General features: G+C 50.1%; 1 protein-coding gene across 3 annotated transcripts in view; it reads right to left on the bottom strand.

The window, feature by feature from the left end:
- The window catches only part of depdc5 (DEP domain containing 5, GATOR1 subcomplex subunit), a 253,508-nt gene that overhangs the window by 81,065 nt on the left and 154,175 nt on the right, over positions 1-18,268 (bottom strand). For all 3 annotated transcript variants that reach the window (XM_038793299.1, XM_038793316.1, XM_038793307.1), the window contains exons 29-30: positions 17,178-17,397; positions 3,845-3,978 (exon numbers count right to left, since the gene is read on the bottom strand). In XM_038793299.1, coding sequence (XP_038649227.1) covers positions 3,845-3,978; positions 17,178-17,397 — 354 coding nt within the window. The remainder of the gene's footprint in view (positions 1-3,844; positions 3,979-17,177; positions 17,398-18,268) is intronic.

The raw sequence follows: 18,268 nt of genomic DNA, 5'->3' as shown, positions 1-18,268 counted from the left end.
TAAAAGTTAGGATCTGGGCAGCATGGTGGCCCAGTGATTAGCATTGCTGTCTAATGGCGCCGAGGTCCCAGGTTCAATCCCGGCTCTGGGTCACTGTCCGTGTGGACTTTGCACATTTTCCTCGTCTTTGCGTGGGTTTCGCCCCCACAACCCAAAGATGTGCAGGCTAGGTCAGTGTTCGTCAAACTTTTTTTCCGGGGACCCATTTTTACCAACCGGCCAACCTTCAGGACCCAACCCAGCCGACCTTCGCGACCCATGCCAGCCGACCTTCGCAACCCATGGCGGCCGACCTGCGCGACCCACCATTTTCTTTTGCCTTGTTTGCTGATGACAAAAATGGAGGAAATGGTTTTGGGTCCCTTTAGCCCTCGTACACCCTCCTCCAATGGAACCTGTTGGATAAAGGTGAAGCCTTCCTGTGTCGGAAAGCATGGAGTCTCCATCTGTCCAAAGTTCTGCATTATTTTCCAGCGTTAAAATTTTATCAAATAAAACACCACCCCCGATCTTGTAAAAAAAAAATGAATAAAATAAAAATTAAATGAATAAAATAAATGAATAAACCTCCCCCCCAAACTTGTAAAAGAAAAAGCTGCGACCGTTTAAAGAAAAAAAGCGGCAGCACTGAGCATGCGTGCCCGATCATCAGTGCGCATGCGCATAGTTTTGCGCATGCGCAGCGATGATCGGGCGCGCATGGGCAATGCGGCTGCATATTTTTTACATGTTTGTGGCCATTTTGAAGGCCGCTTGCAGCCGGCATTATTAAAAGCCGGCTGCTCTGCGCGTGTTTGCGCGATCGGGAGCGTCGCGAAGGACGGCTCGCCGACCCTCCTGACACCTGCCTGCAACCCACCCGCGGGTCGCGCCCCCGAGTTTGACAGTTGGTCATGCCAAATTGCCCCTTAATTTGAAAAAATGAATTGGGTACTCTACATTTTAAAATAAAGTTTGGATCAATCAAGCCGGGTGCCATTCTGGGATCGGATTGTCCAGCAGTATCATTAACTGGGATCGTAACAAATGACACAGACTCAGTTTCATAACCTAATCACTGTGCAGAAACCCCCTCTCTATGTTTGCACTGTCCTTCTGCATGGAACCATGTGGGCAGCAGTCCCTCGGATCCATGCGGGCAGTGGTCCATCGGATCCATGTGGGTAGTGGTCGCTCGGATCCATGTGGGCAGTGGTCCCTCGGATCCATGTGGGCAGCGGTCCCTCGGATCCATGCGGGCAGTGGTCCATCGGACCCATGGGGTCAGTGGTCCATCCAATCCATGGGGTCAGTGGTCCCTCGGATCCATGTGGGCAGCGGTCCCTCGGATCCATGCGGCCAGCGGTCCATCGGATCCATTTGGGCAGTGGTCCATCGGATCCATGTGGGCAGTGGTCCCTCGGATCCATGTGGGCAGTGGTCCCTCGGATCCATGTGGGCAGTGGTCCCTCGGATCCATGTGGGCAGTGGTCCCTCGGATCCATGTGGGCAGTGGTCCCTCGGATTCATGTGGGCAGTGGTCCCTCGGATCCATGTGGGCAGCGGTCCATCGGATCCATGGGGTCAGTGGTCCATCGGATCCATGCGAGCAGTGGTCCCTCGGATCCATGTGGGCAGTGGTCCCTCGGATCCATGTGGGCAGTGGTCCATCCGATCCATGGGGTTAGTGGTCCCTCAGATCCATGCGAGCAGTGGTCCCTCGGATCCATGTGGGCAGTGGTCCCTCGGATCCATGCGGGCAGTGGCCCATTGGATCCATGGGGTTAGTGGTCCCTCGGATCCATGCGAGCAGTGGTCCCTCGGATCCATGTGGGCAGTGGTCCCTCGGATCCATGCGAGCAGTGGTCCCTCAGATCCATGTGGGCAGTGGTCCCTCAGATCCATGTGGGTAGTGGTCTCTCGGATCCATGCGAGCAGTGGTCCCTCAGATCCATGTGGGCAGTGGTCCCTCGGATCCATGCAGGCAGTGGTCCCTCGGATCCATGCGAGCAGTGGTCCCTCGGATCCATGTGGGCAGTGGTCTCTCGGATCCATGTGGGCAGTGGTCTCTCGGATCCATGTGGGCAGTGGTCTCTCGGATCCATGCGGGCAGTGGTCCTTCAGATCCATGGGGTCAGTGGTCCCTCGGATCCATGTGGGCAGTGGTCCCTCGGATCCATGCGAGCAGTGGTCCCTCGGATCCATGTGGGCAGTGGTCTCTCGGATCCATGCGAGCAGTGGTCCCTCGGATCCATGTGGGCAGTGGTCTCTCGGATCCATGCGGAGAGTGGTCCTTCGGATCCATGGGGTTAGTGGTCCCTCGGATCCATGCGAGCAGTGGTCCCTCGGATCCATGTGGGGAGTGGTCCCTCAGATCCATGCGGGCAGTGGCCCATTGGATCCATGGGGTCAGTGGTCCATTGGATCCATGGGGTTAGTGGTCCCTCGGATCCATGCGAGCAGTGGTCCCTCGGATCCATGTGGGCAGTGGTCCCTCGGATCCATGCGAGCAGTGGTCCCTCAGATCCATGTGGGCAGTGGTCCCTCGGATCCATTCGGGCAGTGGTCCCTCAGATCCATGCGAGCAGTGGTCCCTCGGATCCATGTGGGCAGTGGTCTCTCGGATCCATGCGGGCAGTGGTCCTTCGGATCCATGGGGTCAGTGGTCCCTCAGATCCATGCGGGCAGTGGTCCCTCAGATCCATGCGGGCAGTGGTCCCTCAGATCTATGTGGGCAGTGGCCCATTGGATCCATGCGGGCAGTGGTCCATGGGATCCATGTGGGCAGTGATCCCTTGGATCCATGGGGTCAGTGGTCCCTCGGATCCATGCGGGCAATGGTCCATCCGATCCATGGGGTCAGTGGTCCCTCGGATCCATGCGGGCAACGGTCCATCCGATCCATGGGGTCAGTGGTCCCTCAGATCCATGCGGGCAGTGGTCCTTCGGATCCATGGGGTCAGTGGTCCATCGGATCCATGCGAGCAGTGGTCCCTCGGATCCATGTGGGCAGTGGTCCCTCAGATCCATGCGGGCAGTGGTCCTTCGGGTCCATGAGGTCAGTAGTCCTTCGGATCCATGGGGTCAGTGGTCCATTGGATCCATGCGGGCAGTGGTCCCTCAGATCCATGCGGGCAGTGGTCCTTCGGGTCCATGAGGTCAGTAGTCCTTCGGATCCATGGGGTCAGTGGTCCATTGGATCCATGCGGGCAGTGGTCCATCAGATTCATGGGGTCAGGCCATCCCAAATCCCCAACAGGGTTAAAATTTGGAATTAAATGAGTGGGAATCAATTTGAAATTTTAAACGATCACATCAGGATTAATCCAAGTAAAATGTAGATTGAGACCATTTCACAATTCAGGTGGAAGAATAACCACCTTTGACAAAGGGTCATCTGGTCTCAAAACGTTAGCTCTTTTCTCTCCCTACAGATGCTGCCATACCCTCTGAGATTTTGCAGCATTTTCTCTTCTGATTATTTATATGGAAGAATAACCTCAGTTGATAAATCCATTAGAGACTGTGTATGGAAACAAATCTCCCAGAATTAGTTCTAAACTACAACTGAATGAAGCCTGACCTTTTTGAAACACTTTATCCTCAGTGCAAATGGAACCGTGATAAAGATGGGGCCATTTTGGGCTCTGAAACAAATGCTGAAGGCTCCTTCCCCCATCTCAGAATGTGTAGGGGTAGCTTGGTCTCTGAGGTGAGCAGGGGAATGAGGAAAGGAGGGAGGAGAGGAGTGAGCGAGGGGGCAAGCGTGAAATAATGGCATTTATGCCACAGAAGAAACCACAGTGATTGACTGCAACCATTGTGCAACCAGGGAACACACCACTCAAAGCAAAGGAGGGCTCACCTCTGGTTGGCCTCCATCTCCAGCAAAGCTGACAAAGCGGACGTTCCCTTCTTCCCGAGAGGTGGGCCGGCTGGTTCAGTGGGATAGTTTGAGAGGGGCCCCGTCACCTGCAGTCCTTTAATGGGAGCCCCCTTCTGAAACATGAATCGAAAAAATCTGCATGAGTTCAATAAACCTGAAGCATCACATTCATGAGTGGCTGAAAGCCAACCATCCACCTGATGACAAATCAGCCTCTTCCTTTGATAATCAATCTCAATCAATAAATAAATGAAGAGGAAATTAAAAGGCGACAGGAATATTCCAGATGTCTGATTTACAAGTCTTATTCTGGTATCTCCCAACCAAGATCAAAATTACTCAATCTTCAACAGTGTTGAACACCCATAAGAACGTTTCCTCACCTCGAGGCTGAACAATGAGCAGTTAGAAAAAACAGAAACAAACAGATTATTTATTGTTAGATCCTTCATCGGAAAACTCCAATCAGGTAAGACCACCCATCACAATAAATCAAAGCCATTTCATACTTCTGTTCACTTCAAAATCTCACTTCCCTGAGCACCTCGTCTCTCTTTAGGTTTTAGATCGGTGCACTTATACTCACCATGGCTGAGATAAAAGGCCTGGAATTATCCTCATTACAGATTTAAAACACTGGAGATTACAGTGCCCATCATACTCTCCTGACTCCTAAACATCATACCAGACTAAAACTAATAATCTGATTTATCTGACAAAGCTGGAGAGAACACTTTGAAGACTTCATGTAGGGAAACTGCTATTCCCTGGAGATATTATTTAACCAACATGGTGTTAGACAATGTAATGTCCTCATCCCAACATTCCAAAGGGAATGGGCCACACTCCACCACCTGGCTACAAATCTGTAGGTTAACCTGTATGCTAATGTTTCAACTGAACATCTCGAGCAACCATATCTCACACCACTCAATCTGGACTAAGACATGGACACAAAAAAAACTGAACACTGCAGTTCGGGGGAGCGAGTTATCAACGCCCGCAATGGAGGCTAGATGTGGGACTGCTGTCGGAGGAGGGGATCTGCGAGAGGCTTCGGAAATGTATAAAAAATTACCTGCAGGTGAATGACACTGGGGAGGTCTCAGCGGCGACCGTGTGGGAGGCGCTAAAGGCAGCAGTGCGGGGGGAGCTGATTTCAATTGGGGCCCATAGAGCCAAGGCAGACCGGGCAGAGATGGATAGATTGGTCAGGGAAATGGGCCGGATAGATGAAGAGCACGCGGAGTCCCCGGGGGAGGTTTTACTCAGGGAGAGGCAGAGGCTACAGGCGGAACTGGGGGCACTATCCACGAGCAGGGCAGTGGAACAGCTTAGGAAGGCGAGGGGAGTGGTGTACGAGTATGGGGAAAAGGCTAGCAGACTGTTAGCGCAGCAACTTAGGAGGAGGGAGGCGGCCAGGGAAATAGGTAGAGTGAGGGACGAGGGGGGGCACAAAGTGGAGGATCCGGCAGAATTGAATAGGGTATTCCGGGACTTCTATCGTAAGCTGTATACTTCGGAGCCGCCAGAAGAACCGGAGGGGATGAAAAGGTTTCTGGATGGGTTAACATTCCCAACAGTTGGGGGGGGGCGAGTGGAAGAGCTGGGGGCCCCGATTAGAGTAGAGGAGGTATTGGGGGGCCTAAAGGCCATGCAGTCGGGGAAGTCCCCGGGGCCGGATGGATACCCAGTAGAGTTTTATAGGAAGTTCTCGGAGCTGGTGGGCCCGGTCTTGGCGAGGGTTTTCAATGAGGCAAGGGACAGAGGGACCCTGCCGCCGACGATGTCACAAGCCACCATATCTCTGATATTAAAGCGGGGTAAAGACCCGGAGGTGTGCGGGTCCTACAGGCCAATCTCCCTGATTAATGTAGATGCCAAGCTCCTGGCAAAGGTACTGGCGGGTAGAATGGAGGACTGTGTACCGGAGGTGATTGGGGAGGATCAAACGGGGTTCGTGAAAGGTAGGCAGCTGGCGGCCAATCTGAGGAGATTGCTCAATGTGATAATGATGCCCCCGGCGGGTAGAGAGGTGGAGGTAGTGGTGGCTATGGACGCTGAGAAGGCCTTTGACCGGGTGGAGTGGGAATATCTATGGGAGGTGCTCGGACGGTTTGGGTTCGGGGAGGGATTGGTGGATTGGATCAAATTATTATATCAGGCCCCGAGGGCCAGCGTCAGGACCAACAGAGAAGTGTCGGAGTACTTTAGGTTGTACCAAGGGACCAGGCAGGGCTGCCCGCTCTCCCCGCTGCTGTTTGCGCTGGCCATAGAGCCGCTGGCGATTGCGCTGAGAGCCGCAGAGGGTTGGAAGGGGATGGTGAGGGGCGGGGTTGAACACAGGGTTTCTCTTTATGCAGACGACCTGCTCCTGTACGTGTCGGACCCAGTGGCCGGGATGGGAACTATACTGGGAATGCTGAGGGAGTTCGGCCAGTTCTCAGGATACAAATTAAATACGGTCAAGAGTGAAATGTTTGTGGTACAGGCAAGGGGCCAGGAGAACAGATTGAGAGGGCTACCGTTTAGGCTGGTTGAGGAAAATTTCCGGTATTTGGGAATCCAGGTGGCACGAGACTGGGGCAGGCTGCATAAGTTAAATTTGGCCAGGGTGGTGGAGCAAATGAAGGGAGAGTTTCGGAGATGGGATGCACTCCCGCTGTCGCTGGCAGGGAGGGTGCAGACTGTAAAGATTACAATCCTCCCTCGATTTTTGTTTATTTTTCAGTGCCTCCCGATCTTTATCCCACAGTCCTTCTTCAAAAGAGTTAACGGGCTGATCATGAGCTTTGTCTGGGCGGGAAAGTCTCCGCGGGTGAAGAAGGCGATGTTGGAGAGGAACCGCAGCGAGGGGGGGCTGGCGTTGCCGAGTCTGGTCAATTATTACTGGGCGGCCAACATCGCTATGATAAGGAAGTGGATGGTGGGTACGGGGTCTATTTGGGAGCGGGTGGAGGCGGCTTCGTGCAGGGGCTCCAGTTTGGAAGCCCTGGTCACGGCTCCTCTACCGCTGCCGCCGGCCAAGTACACCACCAGCCCGGTAGTGGTGGCGACCCTGCGGATATGGGGCCAGTGGAGGAGGCATGTGGGGGAGATGGGGGCGTCTGTCTGGGCGCCAATCTGCGACAACCATCGGTTTGCCCCCGGCAGTATGGATGGGGGGTTCCGAGTATGGTGGCGAGCAGGGGCGGGAAGGGTGGGTGATATGATCCTGGAAGGGAGCTTCGCGAGTTTGAGGAGCTTGGAGGAGAAATTTGGGTTGGTAAGGGGAAATGATTTTAGATACCTACAGTTGCGGGACTTTGTTTGTAGACAGGTCCCATCTTTCCCGCGCCTCCCGCCAATGGGGATCCTAGACAGAATAGTCTCTGGGAGGGACGAAGGGGAGGGTAGAGTCTCGGGTATTTATAAGGTGCTCATGAGGGAGGAAGGGTCCCAGACAGAGGAACTGAAACTTAAATGGGAGGAGGAGCTAGGCGGGGAAATGGAGGATGGGCTGTGGGCAGAGGCCCTGAGTAGGGTAAACTCGACCGCGACATGTGCTAGGCTCGGGCTGATCCAATTTAAGGTCGTTCACCGGGCCCATATGACGGTGGCTCGGATGAGCAAATTTTTCGGGATAGAGGACAAATGCGCTAGGTGCGCGGGAGGACCAGCGAACCATGTGCACATGTTTTGGGCATGCCCTGAGCTGAGGGGGTACTGGGAGGGATTTGCGGGGGTCATGTCCCAGGTGCTAAAAACAAGGGTGGTGATGAGTCCAGGGGTGGCAATTTTTGGGGTTTCGGAAGACCCGGGCGTCCAGGGGGAGAAAGCAGCCGATGTGCTGGCCTTTGCTTCCCTGATAGCCCGGCGACGAATATTATTGGCGTGGAGGGACTCAAAGCCCCCGAAGACTGAGTGGTGGCTTGCGGACATGTCAAGTTTCCTGGGGATGGAAAAAATTAAGTTCGCCTTGAGGGGATCTGTGCAGGGGTTCACCCGAAGGTGGCAACCATTTATTGACTTCTTTGCGGGAGAGTGAGCGTCAGCGGGGGGGGGGGGGGGGGGGGGGGGGGGTAGAGTAGAGTAGGAGGGAAAATATGGCGGGTAGTACGGGTGGGAGGGGAGCGGGCTTGTGCAATACGGTACGATGGAAGTATTGAAAGTACGTGGATGTTTGCACATTTATGTTTATTAAAAAAAAAACTGTACACATTCCCGCAGGTGTTCCCTTTAACAACACTACCAACCATTTCGGCAGCGGAGAGGAGAGCAGCAGATCGGTAAACTAACAGAGAGCAGCTCGGGAAGGTAAGGAAGTTTAAATTCTGACCAGGGATCGGAGATCTTCAATTTCAGTGGCAGAGAGGAGAGCAGCTGATCGGTAAATGAACAGAAAGCAGCTCGGGAAGGTAAGGCATTAAGTTTTCTCGCTCTCTATTGATCGCGCTCTCTCGATCGCTCTCTCTGAAACTGACAGAGTTCCGACTGGGGGAAAAAGAACTGAAAGTAACATCGTAGGAAGACTGTGATTTGATTGGCTAATAGGGGAGCTGTAATAAATTTGAAAACCCACTTTATTAAAGTTTATAAATTGCTTTCAGACAGAGGTAATAAGGAGAGATTATAAAAAAAAGTCTATAGAATAAAAAAAGTTTAAAAACCAAATTAAAAATAATTAAATAAAATAGAGATGGAGAGTCAGGTGATGTGTTGTTTCTGCATGATGTGGGAGCTGGTGGGATCCATTGTGGTTCCCAGTGACCATGTCTACAGTAAGTGTCGGTTGCTTGAGGAACACCGGCTCAGAGTTGATGAGCTGGAGCCTGAGCTTCGGACACTGCGACACATCAGGGAGGGGGAGAGGTACCTGGACACTGTGATCAGAGACAGGAGGGTATGGCTGCAATGAGGCAGGTAAAGAGATCCAGGAGGTAAGGTTGCAGGAGCCTTAACCTTTATCCCTGTGCAACAGGTTTGAGGTTCTTGCGCCCTGTGTGGATGGGAACGGAGACTGCTGGCGGGATGACAAAAATGACCACAGCACCGTGGTACAGAGAGCCATTCAAGTGGGAGGAGAGACAAAAGATGTCGTCGTAATTGGGGATAGTTAGTATAGTTAGGGGCATTGACACTGTTCTGTGACCAGGATCGAGAATCCCGAAGGTTGTATTGTCTACCTGGTGCTCGGATTCATCTGGGCTGCAGAGGAACTTGGGAGTGGGAGGGTAAAGATCCAGTTGTGATGGTTCACGTTGGTAGCAATGACATAGGTAGAACAAGGACAGAGTGAGTAATAACAGCTAGGAGCTAAATTAAAAAGCAGAACCAAAAAGGTAATAATCTCTGCGAATTGTGTTACTCGGGCTGTAAATAGGGCTTTAAATTAAATGGGGAGGTGGGGGAGGGTTTGGTTTGTAAGGGAAACTAGAAAACCCAATTTAAAGGAGTAGATAAGAGCGTAGGCGAGCAATGTGATGGATGGTTACCAGAAAATAAAAGTGAGGGACAAAGCAGGTGAATGTCTTTATGCACCAAGATAACCAAGACCAGTGAGCCTTACTTCTGTTGTGGGAAAAGTCTTGGAAAGGTTTATAAGGGATAGGATGAATAATGATCTGGAAAGGAATAATTTGATTAGAGATAGTCAACATGGTTTTGTGAAGGGTAGGTCGTGCCTCACAAACCTCATTGAGTTCTTCGAGAAGGTGACCAAACAGGTGGATGAGGGTAAAGCAGTTGATGTGGTGTATATGGATTTCAGTAAAGCGTTTGATAAGGTTCCCCACGGTAGGCTATTGCAGAAAATACAGAGGCATGGGATTCAGGGTGATTTAGCAGTTTGGATCAGAAATTGGCTAGTTAATAGAAGACAAAGTGTGGTGGTTGATGGGAAATGCTCTGACTGGTGTCCAGTTACTAGTGGTGTGCCACAAGGATCTGTTTTGGGGCCGTTGCTGTTTGTCATTTTTATAAATGACCTGGAGGAGGGCGTAGAAGGATGGGTGAGTAAATTTGCAGATGACACTAAAGTCGGTGGAGTTGTGGACAGTGCAGAAGGATGGTACAAGTTACAGAGGGACATAGATAAGCGGCAGAGCTGGGCTGACAGGTGGCAAATGGAGTTTAATGCAGAAAAGTGTGAGGTGATTCATTTTGAAGGAATAACAGGAAGACAGAGTACTGGGCTAATGGTAAGATTCTTGGTAGTGTGGACGAGCAGAGAGATCTCGGAGTCCGTGTCCATAGATCCCTGAAAGTTGCCACCCAGGTTGAGAGGGTTGTTAAGAAGGCATACGGTGTGTTAGCTTTTATTGGTAGAGGAATTGAGTTTCGGAGCCATGAGGTCATGTTGCAGTTGTACAAAACTCTGGTGCGGCCGCATTTGGAGTATTGTGTGCAGTTCTGGTCGCCACATTTTGGAAGGATGTGGAAGCATTGGAAAGGGTACAGAGGAGATAATGTTGCCTGGTATGGAGGGAAGATCATATGAGGAAAGGCTGAAGGACTTGAGGCTGTTTTCGTTAGAGAGAAGAAGGTTAAGCGGGGACTTAATTGAGGCATACAAGATGATCAGAGGATTAGGTAGGGTGGACATCGAGAGCCTTTTTCCTCGGATGGTGATGTCCAGCACGAGGGGACATAGCTTTAAATTGAGGGGAGATAGATATAGGACAGATATCAGAGGTAGGTTCTTTACTCAGAGAGTAGTAAGGGCGTGGAATGCCTTGCCTGCAACAATAGTGGACTCGCCAACACTAAACGCATTTATAATAATAATAATCACTTATTGTCACAAGTAGGCTTCAAATGAAGTTACTGTGAAAAGCCCCTAGTCGCCACATTCCGGCGCCTGTTCGGGAAGGCTGGTACAGGAATTGAACCGTGCTGCTGGCCTGCCTTGGTCTGCTTTCAAAGCCAGCGATTTAGCCGTGTGCTAGGCATATGGACGATAAGGGAATAGTGTAGAGGGACTTTAGAGGGGTTTCACAGGACGGCGCAACATCGAGGGCCGAAGGGCCTGTACTGCGCTGTAATGTTCTATGTTCTAAGTGTAGGGAAATTTAACATAAAACAAACAGGGTGGCATGGTGGCACAGTGGTTAGCACTGCTGTCTCACTGCATCAGGGACCCGGGTTTGATTCTCACCTCGGGTGACTGTGTGGAGTTTGCATATTCTTCCCGTGTCTGCCTGGATTTCATCCGGGTGCTTTAGTTTCCTTGCACAGTCCAAAGGTGGGCAGGTTAGGTGGATTGGATCTGCTAAATTGTCCCGGGGCGGGGGGGATTGAGCCTAGGTTAGACTGCTCTTTCTAAGGGTCGGTGCAGACTCAATGGACCGACTGGTCTCCTTCTGCACTGTAGGAATTCCATGATTCTAAAAGCTTTGTAAGAAGCATTCATAACAAACAATAAGCTAATGGCGCAAATAGAAACAAAAAGGTTATGACTTAGTGGGGATTACTGAAATGTGGTTACAGGGAGACCAGGTCTGGGAATTGAATATCCAGGAGTCCGCAGTATTTCGGAAAGATAGACGGAAAGAAAGAGGAGGTGGTGCAGCCCTGCTGGTGAGGAAAGGGATCAGTGCTGTAAAGCGAAATGACATAAGCACTAGAAATCAAGATGTGGAATCAGTCTGGGTAGAAATAAGAAATAGCAAAGGGAAAAAGTCCTTGGGCGAAATTCTCCCCTACCTGGCGGGGCGGGCGTCCCAGCGTAGCGGAGTGGCGCCAACCACTCCGCTGTCGGGCCGCCCCTTTAGGGGCTAGGCCCGCGCTGGAGTGGCTCCCTCTTTGGCGCCACACCGATCGGCGTCGGGGCTGGCCAAAAGGCCTTCGCCTGTCGGCGTGAATCCGCGCATGTGCCGGAGAGTCAGCGGCCGCTGATGTAACCACCGGCGCGTGCGCGGTGGAGGGGGTCTCTTCTGCCTCCGCCATAGTGGAGGCCGTGGCGGCGGCGGAAGAAAAGGAGTGCCCCCACGGCACAGGCCTGCCCGCCGATCGGCGGGGCGCGATTCCCCCCCCCCGGCCGATTCCCGGGTAGCGGAGAATTCCGGCCACGGCGGGATTTACGCCGGCCCCAGGCGATTCCCCGACCCTGCGGGGGGTCGGAGAATTCCGCCCCTTAGTTGGAGTAATCTATAGGTCCCCAAACAGTAGTTCTGCAGCGGGGCACAGTATAAACTAGGAAATACTCGGGGCTTGTAAAAAAGGTATGGCAATAATAATGGGTGATTTTAATATGCTCATAGATTGGAGGAATCAAATTGGCAAGGGTCGCCTGGAGGCAGAGTTCATTGAATGTATTAGAGATTGCTTCCTGGAACAGTATGTTGAGGAACCAACCAGGGAGGAGGCTCCTCTTGAATTGGTATTCTGTAATGAGGAGGGATTCATTAACGACCTCAGCGTTAAAGATCCTCTCGGGAGTGGTGACCATAGTATGGTAGAAATCAAGGTTCAGTTTGGGGTGAGAAAGTGGAGTCCCACACTAATGTTCTGGAATTAAACAAAGGAAATTACAGAGGCATGATGATAGATTTGGCTCGAGTATACTGGGCAGGAAGGCTAAAAGGTAGGACAGCTGATGAGCAGCGGCAGTTGTTTCAGGAGATACTCAATTCCTCACAACTAACCTCGGTGCCATGAGGCAAGAGTGCTAACCACTGTGACACCGTGCTGCCCCCAGGACAGAGGAGTTGAGGCTATGATGCTATCAGCCATGATCACATTGAAGGTGTTTAAGCAGGGTGGCATGTGGCGCAGTGGTTAGCACTGGGACTACCGCGCTGAGGACCCAGGGTCAAATCCCGGCCCTGGGTCACTGTCCGTGTGGAGTTTGCACATTCTCCCCGTGTCTGCGTGGATATGCAGAATAGGTGAATTGGCCATGCTAAATTGCCCCTTAATTGGAAAAAAAAATAATTGGCTACTCTAAATTTTAAAAGGTGTTTAGGCTTGGCAGGCTAAATTGTCTACTCCTAGATCATGTGTTCCAGGGAGGAGATGCTCTGGCTGATTTTGCAATCCAGTTCTTGGTCTGTAGCATTGTAGGTAACAGATGAGGAACACATCAGCCATGATACAATGGCAGAGCAGTCTCGATGGGCTGAATGGCCTATTTCCACTCCAAAATCTTATGAATTTATGAACCAGCTAATTGCATTTACTCTTCATTGCTGCAGTGACATGAAGAAGCACAACTGGCTGAAGGCATTGTAAAATCCAATTGGCCTGGCTATCTAAAATTATTCAATATCAACTTGTATTCGTATTGTACCCCTAATAAAAGTAAAGCCTCCCCAAGGTGCTTCTTGGTACCAAAATTTAATATGAACCACATACAGAAATATTAGTCAAAACCATATTTAATATGAAGTTTTCAAAGTGTTTTAAAGGAGGTAAACAAGGTACAGAGCGGAGGCTTGGTGGGTTTAACAAAAGGATTTCCAGGGCATAGGTAACTAAAGGCATGGCCACCAATGGTGGAGTGATTAAAATAAGGGATGCTCATCGAGCCAGAATCGGATGAATGCAGATATCTCAAAGGATTGTGAGGCTAGAGCAGATTATAGAGATAGGGAGAGGTGAGGCCATGGTGGGATTTGAGAATAAGGATGAAAATTTTACAATCAAGATGTTGCTTAACCAGGGGCCAATGTCGGACAGCGAGCACAGGAGGGATAGGCAAAAATGATTTGATGCAACATTGGCCACGAGCAGTAGAGCTTTGGACAACCTCATATTTATGGATGGTAGAATCCATAGAATCCGTACAATGAAGGAGATCATTTGGCATTGTCACTCTGAAAGAACACCCTACCTAGGCACACACTCCCAACCTGTCCCTGAAATCCCGCGCACTGATCATGACCAATCCACCTAACCTGCACATCTTTGGACTGTGGGAGGAACCTGGAGCACCCGGAGGAAACCTACTTCGACACAGGGAGAACGTGCAAACTCCACACAGTCACCCAAGGCATAATTGAACCCCAATCCCTGGCACTGGTCAGGCAGCAGTGCTAACCACTGTGCCACCGTGTTGCCATGGGAGGCTGGTGAGGAATGTGTTTGGGCAGGGCGGGATTTTTGCAGCAGATGAACTGAAGGAGCGGCAGTGTTGGAGTCAAGCGGTATCAGAGATGAAAAGAGAGAGTCTTAGTGGTGGTGCGGCTGTGTGACTGGAAGTTCATCTTTTTTTAAACATTTATTTATGGGATGTGGGCATGACAGGCTGTGCCAGCATTTATTGTTCATCCATAATTGCCCTTGAGAGGGTAGTTAAGAGTCATGGCAGTGGGTCTGGTGTCACATGTAGACCAGACCAAGTAAGGACGGCAGATTTCCTTCCCAAAAGGACATTAGTGAACCAGATGGGTTTTACGACATCGACAATGGTCATTATTAGACTTTTAATTGCAGATTGTTTTAAAATTCAAATTTCACCATCTGTCCTGGTGGAATTCGAATCCGGGTCCCAGAGCCTGGTTCTGTGGGTTACTGGTCCAGGGATGATAGCACTACGTCACCGCCTCCCCAACATTCGCAACACAATATCTATCCCACTGTCCACAATGTATAAGGTTGGTGGTGTGGAAATCCAACTACACCAGGGTGTTTCAAAAATGCCGCTGGCCCTATTTTGTTAGAAGATGATATAGTGTGAGAGATCACACCTGGAGCACTGTGTGCAGGTTTGGTCTCCTTACCTAAGGAAGGATACACCTTAGAGGGGGTGCATTGTAGGTTATTGGACTGATTCCTGGGATGAGGGGACTAATAATAGGTTGTTCTACTGTCCCATATAAATTCTGAAGGGGTTTGACAAGGGAGAGCACCTCAGGAATCTGGAACACACGGTCAGAATCTCAGAATAAGGCATTGGGTATTTAAGACTGAGATCAGGAGAAATTGCTTCACTCAAAGGGTTAAGAATCTTTGGAATTCTCGACCCTCGAGAGCTATGGATGCTCAATCACAGCATATTCGAGTCAGAGATTGATAGATTTTTGCATATTAAGAAAATCAAAGGATTATAGACAAAGTTTGGGAGGATGGAGTTGAACTTATTTAATTTCATAGAATTTACAGTGCAGGAGGCCATTCGGCCCATCGAGTCTGCACTGGCTCTTGGAAAGAGCACCTTACCCAAGGTCAACACCTCCACCCCATCCCCATAACCCAGCAACCCCACCCAACACCAAGGGCAATTTTGAACACTAAGGGCAATTTATCATGGCCAATCCACCTAACCTGCACATCTTTGGACTGTGGGAGGAAACCGGAGCACCCGGAGGAAACCCACGCACACACGGGGAGGATGTGCAGACTCCGCACAGACAGTGACCCAAGCTAGAATCGAACCTGGGACCCTGGAGTTGTAAAGCAATTGTGCTATCCACAATGCTTTTTTAATGGCAGAGCAGGCTTGAAGGGTTGAATGTCCTACTCCTGCTCATATTTTGGGTGGCATGGTAGCACAGTGGTTAGCACTGTTGCTTCACAGTGCCAGGGACCTGGGTTCGATTCCCAGATTGGGTCAGTCACTGGCTGTGCGGAGTCTGTGTGGGGTCCCTCCCACAATCCAAAGATGCGAGGTTAGGTGGATTGGTCACGCTAAATTGCCCCATAGTGTCCAAATATTAGGTGGAGTTACGGGTTAGGGTGGATGGGTGGGCTGAGGTAGGGTGGTCTTTCAGAAGCTGCTGTAGACTCGATGGGCTGAAGGGCCTCCTTCTGCACTGTAAATTCTATGATTCTACGATATTTGTGATGTTCTTATGTTGATAAAGGAACCATGAGGACTACCAGGCAGCTGGGACCTTGGTGAAGTACAACATAATAATAATCTTTTATTGTCACAAGTAGGCTTACATTAACACTGCAATGAAGTTACTGTGAAAAGCCTCTAGTTGCCACACTCCGGCACCTGTTCGGGTACACGGAGGGAGAATTTGGAATGTCCAAATTCCCTAACATCACGTCTTTCGGGACTTGTGGGACGAAACCGGTGCACCCGCAGACACAGGGAGCACGTGCAGACTCCGCACAGACAGTGACTCAAGCCAGAAATTGAACCTGGGACCCTGAGGCTGTGAAGCAACGGTATTAGCCACTGTCCTACCGTGCTGCATGCACAATCGATTCTTAATCAAGGAGATGAAAGGATTGGGAAATCAACAAAGGGCAAACCGATAAGGAGGGTGGTTTAGAGTGGGTGAAATAAATGTGAAATCAGTTAGAATGGGAAATAAAAGAAAGGTTTGATTGAGAGAGGATGTAAAAAGATAGAAAGAATAAAATTTAAAAAGTAAAATTTTTAATTACAAAAAACCCCTAATAATTCACAATCTGAAGGAATGAGACTACATGCTTTTAATTGTTCACTTTCCAGGCAAGACTGATCCCATTGTTCAGAGTACTTATTGTTCAAAGTACTTACACTGTCAATTACCAGACTTAACTATGCCAAATTTAATGGGCTATTAATGTGCAAATGGAGAAACTTCATGAAACTCGGGACAGGAGGTTGACAGAAAGAGATGCTGTTTTCACAAACTAATTTTTTTTTTTTAAATTTAGATTACCCAATTCATTTCTTCCAATTTAGGGGCAATTTAGCATGGCCAATCCACCTAGCCTGCACATCTTTGGGTTGTGGCGGCGAAACCCACACAAACACGGGGAGAATGTGCAAACTCCACATGGATCGTGACCCAGAGCCGGGATCGAACCTGGGACCTCGGCGCCGTGAGGCAGCAATGCTAACCACTGCGCCACCGTGCCGCCCTGTTTTCACAAACTAATGACAAAAGGGGTTCCAATTAGGCAGTTACTGGTTCACGATTCATGGGACATCTCTTCTTCACCACAGGTTGGTGGCACACTGATCATTCGGCACCATTTTTCCACAAAATCCGGTCCATTAGTTGATCACTATTTATTTCCTTCCAAATTACAAGAGGAACAAAGCAAACTATCTGTGGGACCCTTTACTCTTGATACTAGCTTTCCGATGAAGACTCTCGTGGGGTGCAGCTCTTCCTCTGGTGTAACCAATGTAACACATTAGCTGGCACAATATGTCTAAGGCAAGGTGGACAATGTAAATCTCCTGCTTTCTTACAAAAAGGGGTAATTGGCTCTTTAGTCTAACGTGTCAGCAAAGATCTGACAAAACGGGCTCAACAAAGCAATACAACAAGAAGGACAGGCAGCTGCTTAACATTAACATGGGTCCCCTTTGTTGGGTAACTCCACTGCCCAAGTTACCAGTTGCCTAAAAACGGTGCTCCACTGAAAAGAGAAGAGGCAGTCTCACCCGTATGATTCTGTCCGATCGGTGCCTTCTCCGGATTCGGTTCAAACCCTCCACGAACCGAATGAAGCCATCCAGCAGCTGCCACTCCTCCTGGTCAGAGCGTAGCTTCTCCCCGTAAACATCACAGCGGGTCTCTCCCTCCATGATCCGTTTTGTTGCTGTTACACAGGCCGGCAACAACAAGAACCTTGTTCGCCAGAACTTCAGGGATTCAATCAGGCTGTGAAGCATGAATCCAAAAAATTGTGAGGTCAGGTTCTTCCTCAGTACAACAATTTTTAAAAAATAAATTTAAAGTGCCCAAATCTTTTTTTTCTAACTAAGGGGCAATTTAGCGTGGTCCATCTGCACATATTTGGGTTGTGGGGCTGAGACCCACGCCGACACAGGGAGAATGTGCAAACTCCACATGGACAGTGACCCAGGGCTTGGAATGAACCTGGGTCCACAGCGCCGTGGGACAGCAGTGCTAACCACTACGCCACCATGCAGCCCCTCCTCAGTGCAATGATAACTTACATTTACACACCTTTAACATCGCAAAAAATATCCTCGGATGTTCCACTGGCGAGTTATCAGACAGAATTTGAGAATTTTGCGCACAAGGTGACTTTAGGACAGGTGACCAAAAGTCTAGTCAAAGAGGCAAGTGTTTAAGGAATGTCTCAGAGGAGAAGAGAGAGGCAGAGAGATTTAGGGAGGAAATTCCAGAGCTCAAAGTCAAGACACAACGTATGCTTGCCCAGACTGGAGCAAGTAAACTGAGGGATGGTCAAGGGGCCAGAATTGGAGGACGCCAGCATTTTGAGGATACAAAGCTAGGATACAAGGCCATCGAGTTGCAATGAACTCAAGCTTTTTGGGGATGCCAGGAGAATGTTGGCATAATCACATCCGAAGCAAGGTGGAGTCTTTATAGAGCAGACACCAAGGACAGAAGCAAAGCTCTCCCATCTTATTGAGATTTCCGCTCCTGGCCTGTTTCCAGTCACCAGCTGACTCCCCAGTCACACAGGATCTTGAACATAGCTGATAGAACTTGAAACCCTCCCAGTGTAAATCTGCAGTACGAATGTACAATATGCTCCAGG

Source organism: Scyliorhinus canicula, chromosome 1 (assembly GCF_902713615.1).
Source record: "Scyliorhinus canicula chromosome 1, sScyCan1.1, whole genome shotgun sequence".
Lineage (NCBI taxonomy): Eukaryota > Metazoa > Chordata > Chondrichthyes > Carcharhiniformes > Scyliorhinidae > Scyliorhinus > Scyliorhinus canicula.
This window is presented reverse-complemented; position numbering and strand designations above follow the sequence as displayed.